The 16,952-nt window shown below is 38.5% G+C and overlaps 1 protein-coding gene and 1 pseudogene across 2 annotated transcripts; both read right to left on the bottom strand.

Annotated features, from left to right (window-relative positions):
* Window positions 1–81: 81 nt before the first annotated feature.
* On the bottom strand, window positions 82–8,990 carry LOC102230657 (trans-1,2-dihydrobenzene-1,2-diol dehydrogenase-like). Of its 2 annotated transcripts, none has more exons than XM_023333007.1 (14): window positions 8,824–8,990; window positions 8,047–8,158; window positions 7,701–7,864; window positions 7,351–7,588; window positions 6,529–6,653; window positions 6,242–6,392; window positions 4,660–4,765; window positions 4,474–4,570; window positions 3,811–3,922; window positions 3,465–3,628; window positions 3,100–3,352; window positions 2,176–2,300; window positions 1,890–2,040; window positions 82–531 (listed from the first exon to the last, which is right to left on the bottom strand). In XM_023333007.1, exons 1-14 carry the CDS (start codon window positions 8,911–8,913, stop codon window positions 422–424), a joined length of 1,998 nt encoding a protein of 665 aa, XP_023188775.1. In that variant the 5' UTR covers window positions 8,914–8,990; the 3' UTR covers window positions 82–421. The 2 variants fall into 2 exon arrangements, with proteins under 2 accessions (XP_023188775.1, XP_023188776.1); XM_023333008.1 differs by having other exon boundaries at window positions 4,474–4,567.
* Window positions 8,991–12,624: 3,634 nt separating this feature from the next.
* Window positions 12,625–15,739, bottom strand: LOC102230393 (annotated as a pseudogene).
* Between the last annotated feature and the right edge of the window lie 1,213 nt (window positions 15,740–16,952).

The raw sequence follows: 16,952 nt of genomic DNA, 5'->3' as shown, positions 1-16,952 counted from the left end.
GAACTGTATATATATATGTTGCTGAACAAACTTATTAAAAAATTGGGTTAAAGAAACAGATTTGCCTTGTTTTTTTTTTAGAAATTGGCTAGAATATTTATTTCACAGATTGTCAAAGATTTTACATTTCATTGTTGAAGGTGCTCAGTGAGTTTCAATACATCTGTATCCAAAGCTGGTGTACAACATGTAAATATGAAAAGACAACAGCTTCCTAACCTAACATGTGGTTGAGAGGTCATCTTGAGTGGTTTATATTTCAAAAAATAATAAGAAGTTAATCATAGTTGGAGGTCAAGCAGTGTTTTCCTACAAAATTATAAATTAAATCACATGAAATTAACTATTCTTGAAGTAAACAGTAAGTTAGTCTCCATTGTAAACTGGTTGTATTTAATCACAACATGAATAAGTCGAATTTTTACTGGCTGTCCTGGCTGTACACCACTCCAACCTGCCGGCGGATTTCATCCTCTATTTCAGCCAGCAGCAGAGAGTCAGCATGGGGCATGACTTTACTCTCCTTCAGCCCTGCAAAGAGAAGCATACTGATGAGTCAGCTGTTACAGACAAATGCGCCACAGAAGTTCAGAGATGGGAGGAGCTAATGCAGTTGACTTTTAAACCCCGTTTTACAAGATGTTAGTTGTTCACCTCTTTAGTTATGTTCTTGTCAATACCTCCCATTTTTTCCTTTTTTGACATACACCCTCCTGCTGCATTGAACCCCAAGCATCCCACATTTCATGACTATTCCTGAAGTGGCTTTTTTTAATGCCTCATCTATATGATGTTTGTAACATAAAGTAGGTTCACACAAAGACCTGAACTCATGGTTGTTATTTACGACATCCAATAATTAACAAAAACTATTTATGTGGGTAAATCCAACAAAGCTAAGGGTCTTCTGACCCTTGGAGCTACTACAAGTTTTACACTAGAGTTTCCAATAGAAAAGCAGTGGAAATTGCTGCTCTCCATCAGCATGTTTCTGTAATAGCAGTGGGAATTTATCGTATAATCATGAAAAATGTCTCATGACAAGAATTTAGATTTAGCAACTTCATTAAAAACTGACTGTATTATCAGAAATATTATTGCTTTTTCTCTATTGTTTATCAATAGATATTAGCAGAAATACTTGTTGCCATTAGCTGGTGTTTACAAAGCAGTCAATCCAGTTCACCCCCAACAAAATAAGGAAGGCTGTAGATGTTAGCTTCAGTTACAAGTGCCAACACAGTTTCTATAAAGATATATTTGGTGTTTAAACCATTACAATAGGCAGTTATACTTGCTTTTGGAGGGGAGCCCAGGAATTTGCGGATTTTAGCCATTTGTGGACAGTTTGGGTCACAAGCGCCTCAAATACTAAGATTGTACAATATCGCCAAGAGCTGTCTGGGTTGCAATACTTATTAGCTACCAAGCAACATGCCTTAGGCTCTCTATGCCTGTATATTTCAAAACATTTTATATTAAATTAGGCATAAAATTGTTTACAAACATGCTCTACTTTATTTTAAAAAAATGCTGATTGATAATTGACTGGTAGATCTTCCAGACCATTGCAAAATATTAAGTATTTCCATTATAAATTATGTTTCTATTTATGTACGATACACTGGGTGTTTGTATAGCCACCACCATATTGAACAGTGATTTAACTCTGCTGAATCTTGTCTGCTTGCATTTATGAAAATGTTTTGACTGAAGCCATCCCCACAAATCACAACTCTTCAGTTTTGTTTGTTCTGATTACACAGGAACTGTATCTTTAAGCACGACATTATCTTCTGTGATGGTCCTGGAGGGCAGGGGGTTCTGGAATCTTAGAGGCAGCTAATGGTACCAGACCTACAGAGTGCAAAATGCTGATGTCTCATTACCCTTGAGCAGACATTGACGGACCTCCTCTGCTTCGTAACGCATCCCTGTGCTGTTGGTAAAGTTGAGAGGCAAGTAGGATTCAGGTACCGGATACTGGGTCTCCATCCCATTAACAACCAGTGATGTGGGGCACCACATAGGAGGTGGGACCTGGAGCATGTGCATCGGATTAATGTCAAACCAGTGATTCAAGACATTTCTAATATTTCTACATAAAACCCTCAAACTACTAAACATATTCAATGGTCTTTTTGAATTGTTGCCATGCCATCCTTGGTAGCCTACCTGGATTATCCCTTTTGTCCCAACAATAATGGCATCATTATGCAGCTGGACCAGAGCAGAGCAGGTGAATGTCGCCATTCTGTTTCTAGAATACTTAAGAATCACAGTCACAGTCTCGTCCACTCCTACAAGGATGAGAACATACAACACAGGGTAGAGAAAAGATGCTAAAACTCAAAATACAGCCACAAAAGCTGAAAATAAAGAGTTGTAAGCCAATTTACAATTTCTATCAGGAGGTGAAAATAGTTTTGGGAACATTTTAATTAGATTACATTTCTTTTATATCAGATTTGTAAGGTATGAAATTATCCATTTTCTAAGTCTGACCTGATGTACTTATCAGTGTGATGGTTAATTTACATTTTCTTTATTTTATAAGAAGCACTTTTACATTGTTTTCTGGCATTTCAGAGCTTCTATGAGCAGAGAAAGTTGTAAAAGATAAACAATGGTAGGGAATTTACTGTAAAATTTACTGAATTTTAATTTAAATTACTGAAAAAAAATGTATACACAGCTCAAAGTTTGTGTGAAAGCTGAATATCCATCAATTCAACTTTTCCTATTAAAAACCAAACTCCTAAAAAAAAAAATAAAAAAAAAAATTGTATTTTAGTTTTTACTTTTGAAACATTTAAAAGACGGGATGGGGGGAAACGCATGTTTTAGAATTTGACTAAACAAATCAGAGACAATTAAGTAAACATTTTCTGATTTCAATACTTGACAAGTTGATCAGTGAGTATCAAGACAAAATTTAATAAAAAGCAGCTTTTCTTTTCAATATTCATCCCAGGAGGAATCTGCACACAATTATAAAAATCTTAACTCACTTGAGTGTAAAGTAGCATCTCACATAATGTCACCGAATTGGCACAGCTTCTGAGGTTACATGAATACCTCATCCTGTTAACTCCTTACCTGTCTCCAGGCAGACCCCGCTGGCTTGGATACTTTCCGGCTTCTCTCTGTTGTACACCATATTTATGAATTGAAGGCAATGGATACCAAGATCTAGTAATGCTCCTCCACCGAGTTCCTTCTGAAACGATTTTGGCACGTGCAACACCGGCACACCAAAGTCCGCACGGACCATCTTCACCTCCCCTATGTACTCCTGAGCCAGCAGCTTTCTGATCTCCACAGAGACCGGGAAAAAACGGGTCCACACAGCCTGGAGAGAAAACATGTTTTAAACTGTTTAACTTTTCTAGGTCTTCAAGTGTGCAATAGTAAACTGTATACAGAGAAATATTTTCTTTCTTCCTGGTTTGCTACATGCTTACCTCCATGAGGAAGACGTCATTCTTTTGGGCAGAGTCCAGAATCTCTTTCACTTCCTTGGTGTTCATGGCCAACGGCTTCTCACACAGAACGTTCTTTTTAGCACTTGTGAAAAGTTTACAGGCCTTCAGATGGAACGGGTGGATGACTCCAACATACACAACATCTACACACAGGTCAAACACAACTCTGACTGATACTCTTCAATCATTTTTAGAAATAAAAGTATGAAATATAGAGAAAATTAAAACAACTGGATATAAGAAACCATTTAATATAGAGCAGGAGGTATTGTAAAGTTTCAAAATTAAAAATAAACTGAAAACCCTCTGACAGATGGACACTGACCTATGTCTGGATCTCTGGCCAACTCCTTGCAGCTGCCGTAAGCCTTAGCGATGTCGTATTTTCTGGAAAACTCCTCAGCGTCCTCCAAGTTACGAGCTGCAACAGCCACAACCTGTAAAGTCACAGATGATATACAATAATTCTAAATACTTTAGAGGTAAATTGTTATTTTTTAATGAAGTCAGCCATTCCATACGATTAAAAAATCCTGCACAAGTAATCTGTTTACATCTTTTTATCAATCTCACTTGTCATCCAGCAGAGGGGATCGTTCATATAAACTCACTTTGTTTTGTAGTTTGGGGAAGTAACATTTGCCTGACTGGTAAAAATGCATGACTGAGACTGTTCAATTTAATTGTTCATTTCCAGTTCTTCGTTACTGCCAGACTCATTTTCCAGAAAGAACTACATGCGTCCTGTTCTGTGGTATACGGTAGAAAGTTTAGCAGCTAATCAAAATGGAAACATTTTACAAAATCATTGACTGTTTGCTTCATTTAGACACTGCTTAACATCCTGCACGCTTAATTTATGAAACATTTATCTTACAAAAAGTACTAGGAGGCAGTCAAGTACCCGGAATAATGTTACTAAGACACATACGGAGGCACGTTTTAAATCACACATGGGATTTTTGTCTGTTGCAGCAGGCACACTAACCTGATGGTCTTTTGCAGGAAGAGTTTTCAGAGCCACAGCAAAGTCATGACTGATCTTCCCCACGCTGCAGATTCCCCACCTGGTTGCCATGTTGCTCCAAAATGATTGTCAGGAACAGAAGAGTAAGTTAGTCTCCATTGTAAACCGGTTGTATTTAATCACAGCATGAATAAGTTGAACTTTTACTGGCAGTCCTGGCTGTACGCCACTTCCAACTGTCGGCGGATCTCTTCCTCTATTTCAGCCAGCAGCAGAGTGTAAGCAAGGGGTATGACTGGACTCTCCTTCAGTCCTGCAAAGAGAAACATACTGATGAGTCAGCTGCTACAGACAAATGTTCCACAGAAGTTCAGAGATGGAGGAGCTTATGCAGTTTTAGATGCAAGATGTTAATTGTTCACCTTTTTAATTATGTTCTTGTACAACTTTTTGTCAATACCTCATATTTTTCCTTTTTTAACACAGACACCCACACCACTTATTTGTTCTTCGCCATTTATGATCGCTCCTCAGCACACGAAACACGTTACACACAGTTGGTGACAAAAAAAATGCTGTACATTACATACATATGCTAAATGGAAAATCAGTTCATATTAAATGTTTTATAGCCATTTTATTGGCAACATACAGACAGGAGGAGCAGAATGGCAGCCAGCGCAATTGGAGAAAGGTTGCGCAATCCCAGGTGAGGCTCAGCTCGCTGCTGCCTCACCCGCTTTGCTTTTGAGCATTTGAATGGGAAAATGCAAAAATCCAATCAGAATTGGTTAATCTAAATGAAAAATAGGTACTTTAAAGAACAAACCACAGGGTGAAAATAGAAATAAATGATTTTAGCATTATTATTTTCCCATGATTTCCATGGTTTTTAATAGTCTGCACGTCACTGATTTGGTGTTTGAACTATTACAATAGGCAGTTATACTAGATTTTTGATGAGAGCCCAAGAATTCATGGATTTTAGCCATTTGTGGCCAGTTTGGGTCACAAACCCCTCAAATACCAATAATTCACAGTATCGCCATGAGCTGTCGGGGTTGCAACAATTATTAGCTACCAAGCAACATGCCTTAGGCCAGGGGTCTCAAACTCCAGTCCTTGAGGGCCGCTGTCCTGCAGTTTTTAGATGTGCTACAGGTACAAAACACTGGAAAGAAATGGCTTAATTACCTCCTCCTTGTGTAGATCAGTTCTCCAGAGCCTTGCTAATGACCTAATTATTCTATTCAGGTGTGGTGCAGCAGAGGCACATCTAAAAGTTGCAGGACACCGGGCCTCTGGACTGGAGTTTGAAACACCTGTCTTAGGCTCTCTATGCCTGTATATTTTGAAACACTTTATATTAAATTAGGCATAAAATTGTTTACAAGGTTAAGTGGTGAAACATGCTCTACTTTATTTAAAAACATGCTGATTGATAATTGACTGGTAGATCTTCCAAACCATTGCAAAATATTAAGTATTTCCATTATAAGTTATGTTTCTATTTATGTACGATACACTGGGTGTTTGTATAGCCACCACCATATTGAACAGTGAATTAACTCTGCTGAATCTTGTCTGCTTGCATTTATACATTTATGAAAATGTTTTGACTGAAGCCATCCCCACAAATCACAACTCTTCAGTTTTGTTTACACAGAAACGGTAGCTTCAAGCACAACATTATCTTCTATGATGGTCCTGGAGGGCAGGGGGTTCTGGGATCTTAGAGGCAGCTAATGGTACCAGACCTACAGAGTGCAAAATGCTGATGTCTCATTACCATTGAGCAGACAGTAGCGGACCTCATCTGCCTCGCAACGATTCCCTGGGATGTGGGTAAGGTTGATAGTATAGAAGCATTCAGGTTCCGGATTCTGGCTCATCTTCCTAAGAACAAGCATTTTTGTGGGGCACCACATAGGTGAAAGGACCTGGAGCATGTGAATCGGATTAATGTCAAACCAGTGATTCAAGACACTTCACATTTCTTCTACATAAAATCCTCAAACTACAAAACATACTCAATGGTCTTTATGAATTCTTGCCATGCCATCCTTGGTAACCTACCTCGAGTTTGCCTTCTGTCCCAACAATAATGGCATCATTGCGCAGCTTGACCACAACAGAGCAGGTGAATGTCGCCATTCTGTTTCTAGAATACTTAAGAATCACAGTCACAGTCTCATCCACTCCTACAAGGATGAGAACATACAACACAGGGTAGAGAAAAGATGCTAAAACTCAAATTACAGCCACAAAAGCTGAAAATAAAGAGTTGTAAGCCAATTTACAATTTCTACAAGATCTATCAGAAGGTGAAAATAGTTTTGGGAACATTTTAATTAGATTACATTTCTTTTATATCAGATTTGTAAGGTATGAAATGATCCATGTTCTAAGTTTGACCTGATGTACTTATTTTAATGTGTGATGGTTAATTTACATTTTCTTTACTTTAAAATAAGGACTTTTTTACATTGTTAGTTTTCTGGCATTTCAGAGCAGAGAAAGTTGTAAAGATAAGCAAATATGGTAGGGAATTATTTACTGTAACAAAGACTGAAATTTTTTTTAAAAAGCTCAAAGTTTGTGTGAAAGCTGAAGATCCATCAATCCAACTTTTCCTATTAGAAACCAAACTCCTATTATTTTGGTTCTTACTTTTGAAACATTTAACAGGGTAGGGGGGTGAAGAGGGAGATGCATGTTTTAGAATTTGACTAAACAAATCAGAAACAATTAAGTAAACATTTTCTGACAAGTTGATCAGTGAGTCTCAAGTCAAAATTAAAAAAAAAAACATTAGACATTATGTGCATCTCTCATAATGTCACCGAGTTGGCACAGCTTCTGAGGTTACATGAATACCTCATCCTGTTAACTCCTTACCCGTCTCCATGCAGACCCCGCTGACATGGATACTCTCCGGCTTCTCTCCGTTGTACACCACATTTATTACTTGAAGGCAATAGATACCAAGATCTAATAATGCCCCATCAGGGTCCCTCAGCAAGTTCAACAGCGGCACACCATAGTCCGCACGGACCATCTTCACCGCCCCTATGTACTGCTGAGTCAGCAGCCTTCTGATCTCCACAGAGGCCTGGAAAAAACGGGTCCACACAGCCTGGAGAGAAAACATGTTTTAAACTGTTTAAATTTTCAAGGTCTTCAAGTGTGCAATAGTAAACTGTATACAGAGAAATTATTTTTTTCTTCCTGCTTTGCTACATGCTTACCTCCATGAGGAGGACATCATTCTTTTTGGCAGAGTCCAGAATCTCTTTCACTTCCTTGGCGTTCATGATCAGCGGCTTCTCACACAGAACGTTCTTTTTAGCATTTGTGAAAAGTTTACAGGCCTCCAGATGGTACGGGTGGATGACTCCAACATACACAACATCTACACACAGGTCAAACACAACTCTGACTGATACTCTCCAAGCTTTTTTAGAAATAACAGTATGAAATATAGAGAAAATTAAAACAACTGGATATAAGAAAACATTTAATATAGAGCAGGAGGTATTGTAAAGTTTCAAAATTAAAGATAAACTGAAAGAGATCTGGGAGATGGACACTGACCTATGTCTGGATCTGCGGCCAAGTCCTCGTAGCCGCCGTAAGCCTTAGAGATGTTGTGTTTTCTGGAAAATTCCTCAGCGTCCTCCAATCTACGAGCTGCAACAGCCACAATCTGTAAATACAGTCAGTTACAGTACAACCACCTTCCTGAGGATCTCAGTACACATTGTAAAAATATTAAGTTCCATTGAAATCTGACATTTTGACATGACTGACAATATTTTCTAACAAAATGTTCTTTTGTTACTTTAACAGCACATTGCAACAGCATACTTGACCTCTGTCACAATTTATCATGTTACAACAATAAATGTTGAGCCATTTTATTGAAAATTTCTATATTAACACAACATGGGGCATAAATATGCAGTGGATGCACAGCACATTTCTTTTACAGTGTACTCTAGAATACAAAAAATAATCCTCAAACGACTTTCTTCCGTAAGATGATTTTTGAAGTGGATATTTAAAAATAATGGAGAAACATCTAGACGCCCCTATATTGCATACTTTACTGTGAAAGGGTAATAGCTCCTACTGTTAGTTCAAATACATGTCGACCACGGCCTGTAATTTGCAACTTACAACTCGCTAACATCTAGTGCATGCAAATTTTAAGCCTATCCGTTCAGCTCGGAAGCAGAAACTGAATGTGTTTTTTCTTTTTTTTTTGCAGAACTTTCACTCAGAACAATTGCCGAGAGGTCCCGACATAACGCTTTGCACCGAAAGGCGCCGGAAGTGTGTGTGATTTTCACTGCAGCTTAACAAACCCACCTGATGTTCTTCTGCAGGACGAGTTTTCAGAGCCACAGTAAACTCATGACTGATCCTCCCTGCGCTGCAGATTCCCCACCTGATTGCCATGTTGAATCAAGGTCCTCAGCTGTCGCTGCCCTCACAAGGTAGCGCCGACTGAAGGACTGAAGGACGCGGTAGTAGGCGTTCACTGTCACCAGGTGGCGAGAGAGCTCCAATTTTCCTTTTATGTGGTCGGTTTTCTAGTAACGTCACACTAATTTTCAAATATTGACTTGCACGTGCATTTAATATGTGAACATCATGAATGCGTGGATGCTTGGAAACCATTCATTTATTTAATATGGACAAGTAGAAACAATTAATATGTTTAAACATTAGCATAGCCATCGCTAATTTGCAATGTTTGTCCGTATAAGGGTCTTAAAATCAAGAGAAAAAAGTAAAAATTACAACAATAATACATGAGCTTGTGTCAAAAGTATTTCTCCGGCCTTAAAAACACTTATATCATGATGCATTGTTTTATTACAAACGTGATGTTTTTTTAAATAATTTTGTGAAGTACATGTATTTTAATGCAGTTGATGTTGACACACTGAAAAACAGAGATATCTCCATATTTCTCTACAAATGATGCTATTTGAAAGCAAACCTTTGCAATCAGTTCTTTATTAGATTCATCAGTCACACATCCCAGATAGCACACGATGATAATTCAATGTTGTTTATAGTCAGAATGGTTGATTTTTGGTGGACCAACCATCAAACAATCATCCAATTCTAGCCAATTAACTAATGTTGAAAATATGTCATTGAATCAAAGTTGTTTTCTGGTCAAACTCTGTTGATTGAAATGCCAATGTATAATCCAGTGTTTTTCAACACTGGTCCATACTGCATACTGCCTTGCAAGTTTGAGATATTTACCTAATTCAGCATACATGATTTTAATTGATGGCTGATTGACAGGGTTTTGCTGAATTGAAAACATGCAGGTCAGCTTGCCTTGAGGACCAGTGTCTAATCAGTTTTGAATCCAAGTATGCTGTTTGTTGCACCCCTCCTCACCTCCTCTTCATCTCCCCCCAGTCCTCCCAGCCTTCCCCTATTTATGCCCCCCTCTCTCACCCCTGACCCCCCAACTTTCCCCTCTTTATTCCTCCTGTCCCTCCCCCCTTCTTGAGCTCTGGATCAGAACATTTTATTACTAGGTGGGAGTTAATCATGTTTCAAATTAAGCACTACATGTTGAGAACAGTGGATTGTGATTCCTTTCTGTACAATTTATTACTGGCTGTGGATAACATGTTGACCCAAAAACATCTACAAGTCACTACAAGGAGTGGATCGGTCCGCATCCCCGTTTTTACTCCAGTGGTTTGTCCGACCTAACAGCCACTTTGCTACTGGCTTCTGAATTGAATTTTACTCTGAGCACTTTTATGATAAGTTTGGTTATATTACTGTTATCTTAAATGTGTTTATTGAAAAATAACTGCATTGTTTTGTGCCTATAGTAATCTTGGTTATTTTGGGACAAACCAGATATTTTTAATAATTGAGGTCATGTCTCCTTTTTTTATCCTGCCCACCACTGTAGGCCCAAGTATGAAATCCTGCAAGATTTTGTGGGACTTGTATTTTTAAAAATAGGGCTGGCCTTATTGTTTGGTCTGGGAGAGCCTGTGGTGGACAAGGAAGTGTAAGCCTGGCTGCTGCAGGTGGGCTTTAAATAATTTCTAATCACTTGTTTTTCATTATTTATTATGATGCGCATACTGATATGCTTAAATGTGCCTCTATGCCAGAACAACTAAGTTAGATGACTGCATAATCTGCAGCCATCAAGAACTGCAGAAGGCTGTTGATCGTTTACAGATTCAATCCAGGTGTGGCAGAAGGGAAACACCTAAAACACTAAGGCAGGTGGACCACTGATATAACACTCCTTACCAGGTGGTGGCGGTAACTGCCAATAAATTTCAAGAAGAAGAAGACACCTGATCTAAAGCTGCTAATGACTGATTCAGTCTTGATTGGTAACTGGTTAAACTGAACTGGACTATTACTACTTGTCTTTATCAGCTTATGGACATTTTTGAATTAATTTAATCATCAAATTATTTGGAAATGTTTGTGGTTAATGGAAGATTGAACCAGTTACTTGATGGATGTAAGTTTATCCTGTATAAATTGTAAACATTTTTTCCAACTACAGTACAATCACTTTTTGCTCTATTCTGTCTCTGTTGAATCAACCCTGATCCTCCCTGAGTTTTATCTTTAGGTTTTCTGATAAACAGCCCTTTATTTTAAATATTGATTCCCTCATTTTAACATGAGTGCATAATCATAAATGCTACACTACGCTGCAGCTTGATAGGTAAATGTAATTGTATATTTCAACTAACATTAAGATAAATATTAATGAATATTCATTAGCATGTCCTTATTCATTTAACGGTGAGTGAACATGGGGAATTGTATGCTTTGTGTTTGTTCACAGACCTATAACCAGTACACTATTTAATATTTCAGTGTCTTTCAGACTTTTCAAATGTTTATCATCTTTCTGACCGATGCCTTTCTCAGTCTTATTTTTGTGTTTTTCAGCTACTTCTCAGCAGTTTGACCTAAAGCTGACTGTTGTGGACTGCAGCGAAACTGTAGAGAAGTGGCTTCATTATGTGTCAGAACGGGAGGAAGGCATCGCAAGGAACCAAAGTGACGCCAACCAGAGTCAAACTTGGGTTACCCCAACTTGTACCGTTTTCCTGGTTCATACAGTACAAAGCTTAACCTCATGGATGCTGTTCTTTCATGGATTATAGACTGTGGGTCTGACAGTGAAAAAGGAGTCAAATATGTTTAAAGATCTATCCCTCTTTTTCTTAAATAAAATGTTATATTAATGCCATGTTGCCATTTTCAACATTTTGTACACACATTTTAGGAAATATGTTAAAGTAAGATAATTTTGAACGACATATACCCATCATCTGCCAATAAAATAGTCTGTTTAACACCAGTGAAGTACTGTAACTTTTAGTGGTATGTTATGATGTAGACCTATCAGACCAAAATTGCACAAAAATCCTTAGCTTTCATTCAATATAAAATAAACTCATATGTGCACGCAGATACACAGTCAGATGATGGTTGAATCAGCACTGATTCAATGTAAAATCAACACAAATATTCACACAAATTGATATACAGATGATGGTTGAATCAACACTTGTATAGTGTCAGTTATGGTTGAAACCCTAACGTTGATTCAGCATGCAAGTCACCGACCACTTTCAATTCCGTTTCAATGCCAGGCTTTAACATAGATTCAGTGTCTCTGCCTGACATAGTTTCAATGTTGTTTCACTCATATTGTGTTATCTGGGATCTTACAGTGAATGCTTTGTTTATCTGGAAAGGACACAAATATGAATTAAATGATGCTGGAGCTCAACACAGTTGGTCTATTTGTTTATGATGGGATTTTCCTGATTAAATATGTGCTTTTATCTATGTTTTAATAAATCATTCATGTGTTCACATATACTCCAATATGTCAATATTCTAATATGTCATGCCAAAATAATGTTTGTGACAATCCAGAGGCAACAAAATTATTTATAAAGAATTCAGACATTTATTCATCTATTGATTGTGGTAGTAAATCTAAAAAAAAAATACTGTGTTCAGGCTTATGTGTGATCTGTTTAGTTCAACAATCCAAACTCTGCCTCAAGCAACTCTCTCTCTGCCCTTTCTGAACAGGTTCACTGCAGGAAAGGAAGAATTTACTTCTATGGACTGATGTCATTTTCTGTCCTGGCTGAAGACAACTCCCACCTGTTCCCTGATTTCATCCATGATTTCTGTCAGTAGGATGGAGTCAGCCAGAGGCATCCGTACCCTCTCCTTAAGTCCTGCACAAACAGACGAGCAAAGCAGGACGATCAGAAAGTGTAACAGAAACACAGCAAAATTCATGTACATATTCATAATGAAGCGAAGAGTGTGGTAAAGCAGGGATAAAAAGATTATGCAAATGGGAGGAAGGGATAAAAAACAAGCATCTAATAATAATATACTGTAGAGGACACTCTAAGGACAGAAAGAAGAAATCAAACTGATCCAGAAAGATAGATAACATCGTGTATGATTTTTCATCTTAAGTTTCTTCAGGAGCCACCAAAAATGCAACTATTTCACTGAATTGCAGTGTTCTTTGAAACAGTGGTTTGAGCCGTTCAAACCTTGTAATCTTTTGAAGACAAATGCACACCTTCCCTTTCATCCTGACCTACCTTTTAACAGGCACTGCCTCACTTCCTCCATCAAGTATCGAAGCCCAGTGCTGTTGGTGAAGTTCAGAGGAAGGCACGGTTCAGGCAGAGGGTACTCTGTCTTCTTGTCATTCAGCACCAGTGTGGAAGGGCAGTGCATTGGCCCAAGCCCCTAAAGGGAACAGACAAGGTGCTTTTTTAACAGTCCATACTTAACTAAGTTATCAGATATTTGTCTCAAATCTTCTACTTGATTTTTCAAGAGAGTTATTTTGAATTTGTCTTTGCATATGCATTATTTCTTAATTAAGTTAAATGGCTCTGCCCAGTGTTGGTGAAACGTACCCTAATAGAACCCTTGGTGCCACTGATGACGGCATCATTTGAAAAATGAGCAGCTATTGAAAAGGCACAGAGAGCCATCCTCTTTCTGGAGAATTTCATAACCACAACCACAGACTCATCCACTCCCGCCAAAAATATAAAAACAAATGTATATACTTTTAGTGACATACAAAAGCATTACAATGCGTTCAGTGGACAATTCTCACATTATTGTAATTTATTTTCAAATTTCTTGTCATGTTGAGACTGATTGCAATCAATGTAAATGGCAGATTAGCTCTAAAAAGGGTTGAAATTGGAAAATCCTCCTAGTTCAAAGTTGACTTTAACAAAGTCAAACCATATTTGGTTTAAGCAGTAGATTGAAAATAACAGACTAGAAGAGAAAAGAGGAAATACAAATGAAAACAGCAATGACAACAGAATAATAAAAATAATAATAATATGGATGCATTAATTAATTCAGCTTAAATTTTTGTGGTTAAATATAATATTTCTTTTAATAATCAGAAAGTCTAAAGTCTTTCCTCCCAGATACACAGTATAAATGTTCTCGTGTGGGCATTTGGATTAGTTTGACATTTTCATAATGATAATAAATCTTGAATTCTCAGTTAAAACAATTACACCCTGGGGTGTTTACTCTGAAGTTTATGTGTAAGTAACTTTTATGTGTCACTCAGGGATTTTTCACTCCCACTTCAGTCTTGCTCAGTTTGCGATTAACTGATTCACGCTCTTTGGTTAATAATAATAAAGTACAGCCCACGCCCTCCTGCAAGTCCTGCATGCTGAAAATTACCAGAGTCAAGAAGCACACCCGAGGCCTGGATAGACTCTGGCCTCTCGCTGTTAAACACCATCAGTAAAAGTGTAGGCAGATATTGTAGGCAATATCCAGCAGAGCTCCACCTCCGAGCTCCTTCTCAACTTAGCGAGGGATGTGGAGCTGAGGGGAGCCGAAGTAGGCCTTCACCAGCTTCACCTCACCTACTGCCTCTTCAGCCAACAGCTTATGCACCTCGGCATACACTGGAAAACAGCGGGACCAGGTGGCCTGAAAGGGGACAAAATAGTCAACCCAGCACTACAGCAGCAGAACCCAACTATTGCTGATGTTGCAAATTGCTACTATAATTCTTAACATAGTCTGTCTTGTTGAGACTGGTTTTACGTGCAAAGCAATTTGTCTAGTCAATTAAGACCTCCAACTGCTTGATAGACATCAGCTTGTCATTATGAAAAGGTTGTGCAGAAAATACATCTTTTAACTCTATGGTGAATTTTAAGCTGATGTCACTTTTTCCTAACTTCCCATAAAGACTGACTTTCTGAAAAAACATGTTGCATTGGTTCAAAAGGTGGGGAAATCAAGTCGCTGATCTGATCCATGGCCTGTTCTGAATGTTGTGTGCATAAAGAGACCTGGAGGTTCAAAGTTCGGCAGTATCATGACTGGTTAAGTTAGTTTTTGGGGACAACACCAATTTGTTTAATTTTTCTTCCTACAAAAGGATAAATTGACCAGCTGGAAATGACATGACATGACTTGTCTAGAAAACATCAGTTACTGGTTAGTTTTTGAATTGATCAAATGTACTGTATGCTACTGTGTTAAATGAAGGAAGGCAATGTGGGAGTGTTACTGTTTTATGATATTCTACTGTTAAAATGATAGGTCGATACATAATAGTGTTAAGGGGTGTAATGTAAATTATACAAAAATTCATGATGGACAGAAATCTACCTTACCTCCCTCAGGAACACATTGGTTTACCTGGCAGCCTTCAGCAGGTCACTGACCTGTCTGGAGTTCATTGCAAAGGGTTTCTCACACAGGACATTCTTCCCAGCCTGTAGGAACAGCAGACCAACTTTAAAATGCTCTGTGTGTAGCCCTCCCAGGTAGACAATGTCGAAGGACACAGATGTTTTATCTTAAGTTGACAGCAAAAAAACATTATCTATCTGCACAGCTTACTTGTTCTGAACTTCTAGCTCATCAATATCTGGGTCTCTGGCCAGCTCCTCATAACTTCCATAAACTTTTGGTATTCTGGGCTTCTTTGCAAACTCCTTGGCACTGTCACTGCTCTGTGATGCAATGGCTGCTATCTGCAAAATGAACAAAGTACATGTTTATGCTTCTATTCTGAGTACAACACACAGCTGAATATTGACATTAGAATGAGCTTTCTTGCTTCTGTTACCTGATGATCTTCAGCCGACAGAGTCTTCATGGCCACACTGAAGTCATGGCTTATCTTCCCTGTTCCGCAGAGTCCCCATCGAATTGCCATGTTGAATTGGATGGTAAGTGACAAATTAGTATGATGCTGCTTTGGTAAGAATCCGTGCTGCAGGCAAGTTGTGACCTTGAGAAATGTTGCACGTTTGTGGAGGAGAATCTTACAAAACTGTCATGCCGCTGCACCAGAGGGCAGAGGGGCCCATTTATATGCTAGAGAGGCACAATGTGTCACCTTCCTTTAGCTCCCACCCTCACAGGTTGAGATGTAATACATGCATGCACATACAAATACACCCTCTGTGTTGTATTGCTGCTGATACAGGTGTTTCAGTCCAGGCTGAGGTAGTTTAGCCAGTTGACTCTGACAATCTGTAGCAGGACAGTCATTGAAGTATCATATTTCACACACCATGGAGGAAAAAGTAACATGTGTTTCATACATCAGGTGAGGGGTCAAACCAAAACCCATCACAAATCAGAAGCTGTTTCCTCTGTGGGCTACAAACAGTTTCCTGTGATGGATTGACTGTTGCACTGAGGCCAATGATTAAACCAACATCTTGTGGGGGTTTATGAAATAAATAAATATGCTGGGTTAACAGAATTCTCATGGAGTCCAACGCAACGCAGTTTACCTGACCAGTAAACTGAGCCACAATGACTTAGGAAAAGCATCAGTTCACTTGCCCTTGAGCTAAATATTATCTGTCCAGCCAGGCGAGCAGTTGTGTAAACTGCCTGCCACACTCTGCCAGTAGAGGACACTGTGTCGTCAGCAGAGTTAGCTTTCTCTCCCTGGCTCTCAGGATTTGACATGACTCATAGCAAGGAATTGCCCACATTTTTACAAAATCAAGGGAACCCTGAAAGAGGACAATGCTCTATAAAAAGTCTCTTGGATGTAAATTACTAATGATTTATAAAACAAGAACCCTGAAATTGGAGCATTACGGCAGGATAACTTTATATTCAAACACTTGGCTGTTGTTTCGGATATTGTCTTCTGAGGGTTTGAAATAGTTTGTTCACCACTTAATACAGAGGCCAATGTATCATGGTCAGTGTATCTACGTATCGACTCTTGTATTGTGACTAGCTTCAGGTGTGTAAAAAGGTTCAGTAACATCTTTCTTTATATAAAAGCAAAGGGAATTTCATCAATAACAGTGGTTCTTGGTGCCTGCTCCCCTTTTATAGTTCACTTCCAAATGAATTCTGAGAGCTGTGTGCCGTTGTCATAACAACAAGGTACCATCTGGCCA

This window comes from Xiphophorus maculatus, chromosome 4 (genome assembly GCF_002775205.1).
Source record: "Xiphophorus maculatus strain JP 163 A chromosome 4, X_maculatus-5.0-male, whole genome shotgun sequence".
Lineage (NCBI taxonomy): Eukaryota > Metazoa > Chordata > Actinopteri > Cyprinodontiformes > Poeciliidae > Xiphophorus > Xiphophorus maculatus.
Note: the sequence above shows the minus strand (reverse complement) of the source record. Positions and strands in the feature narration are given on the sequence as shown.

What these genes read in the sequence shown, in the direction of transcription:
- LOC102230657 (XM_023333007.1), bottom strand. Translation starts at nt 8,913, where the DNA reads ATGGCAATCAGGTGGGGAATCTGCAGCGCAGGGAGGATCAGTCATGAG. An exon ending in CCGCTACTGTCTGCTCAATG is followed by an intron (nt 4,766 to 6,241) that starts GTAATGAGACAT and finishes TTCTCTTTGCAG; the next exon opens with GACTGAAGGAGAGTCCAGTC. An exon ending in CCGTCAATGTCTGCTCAAGG is followed by an intron (nt 532 to 1,889) that starts GTAATGAGACAT and finishes TTCTCTTTGCAG; the next exon opens with GGCTGAAGGAGAGTAAAGTC.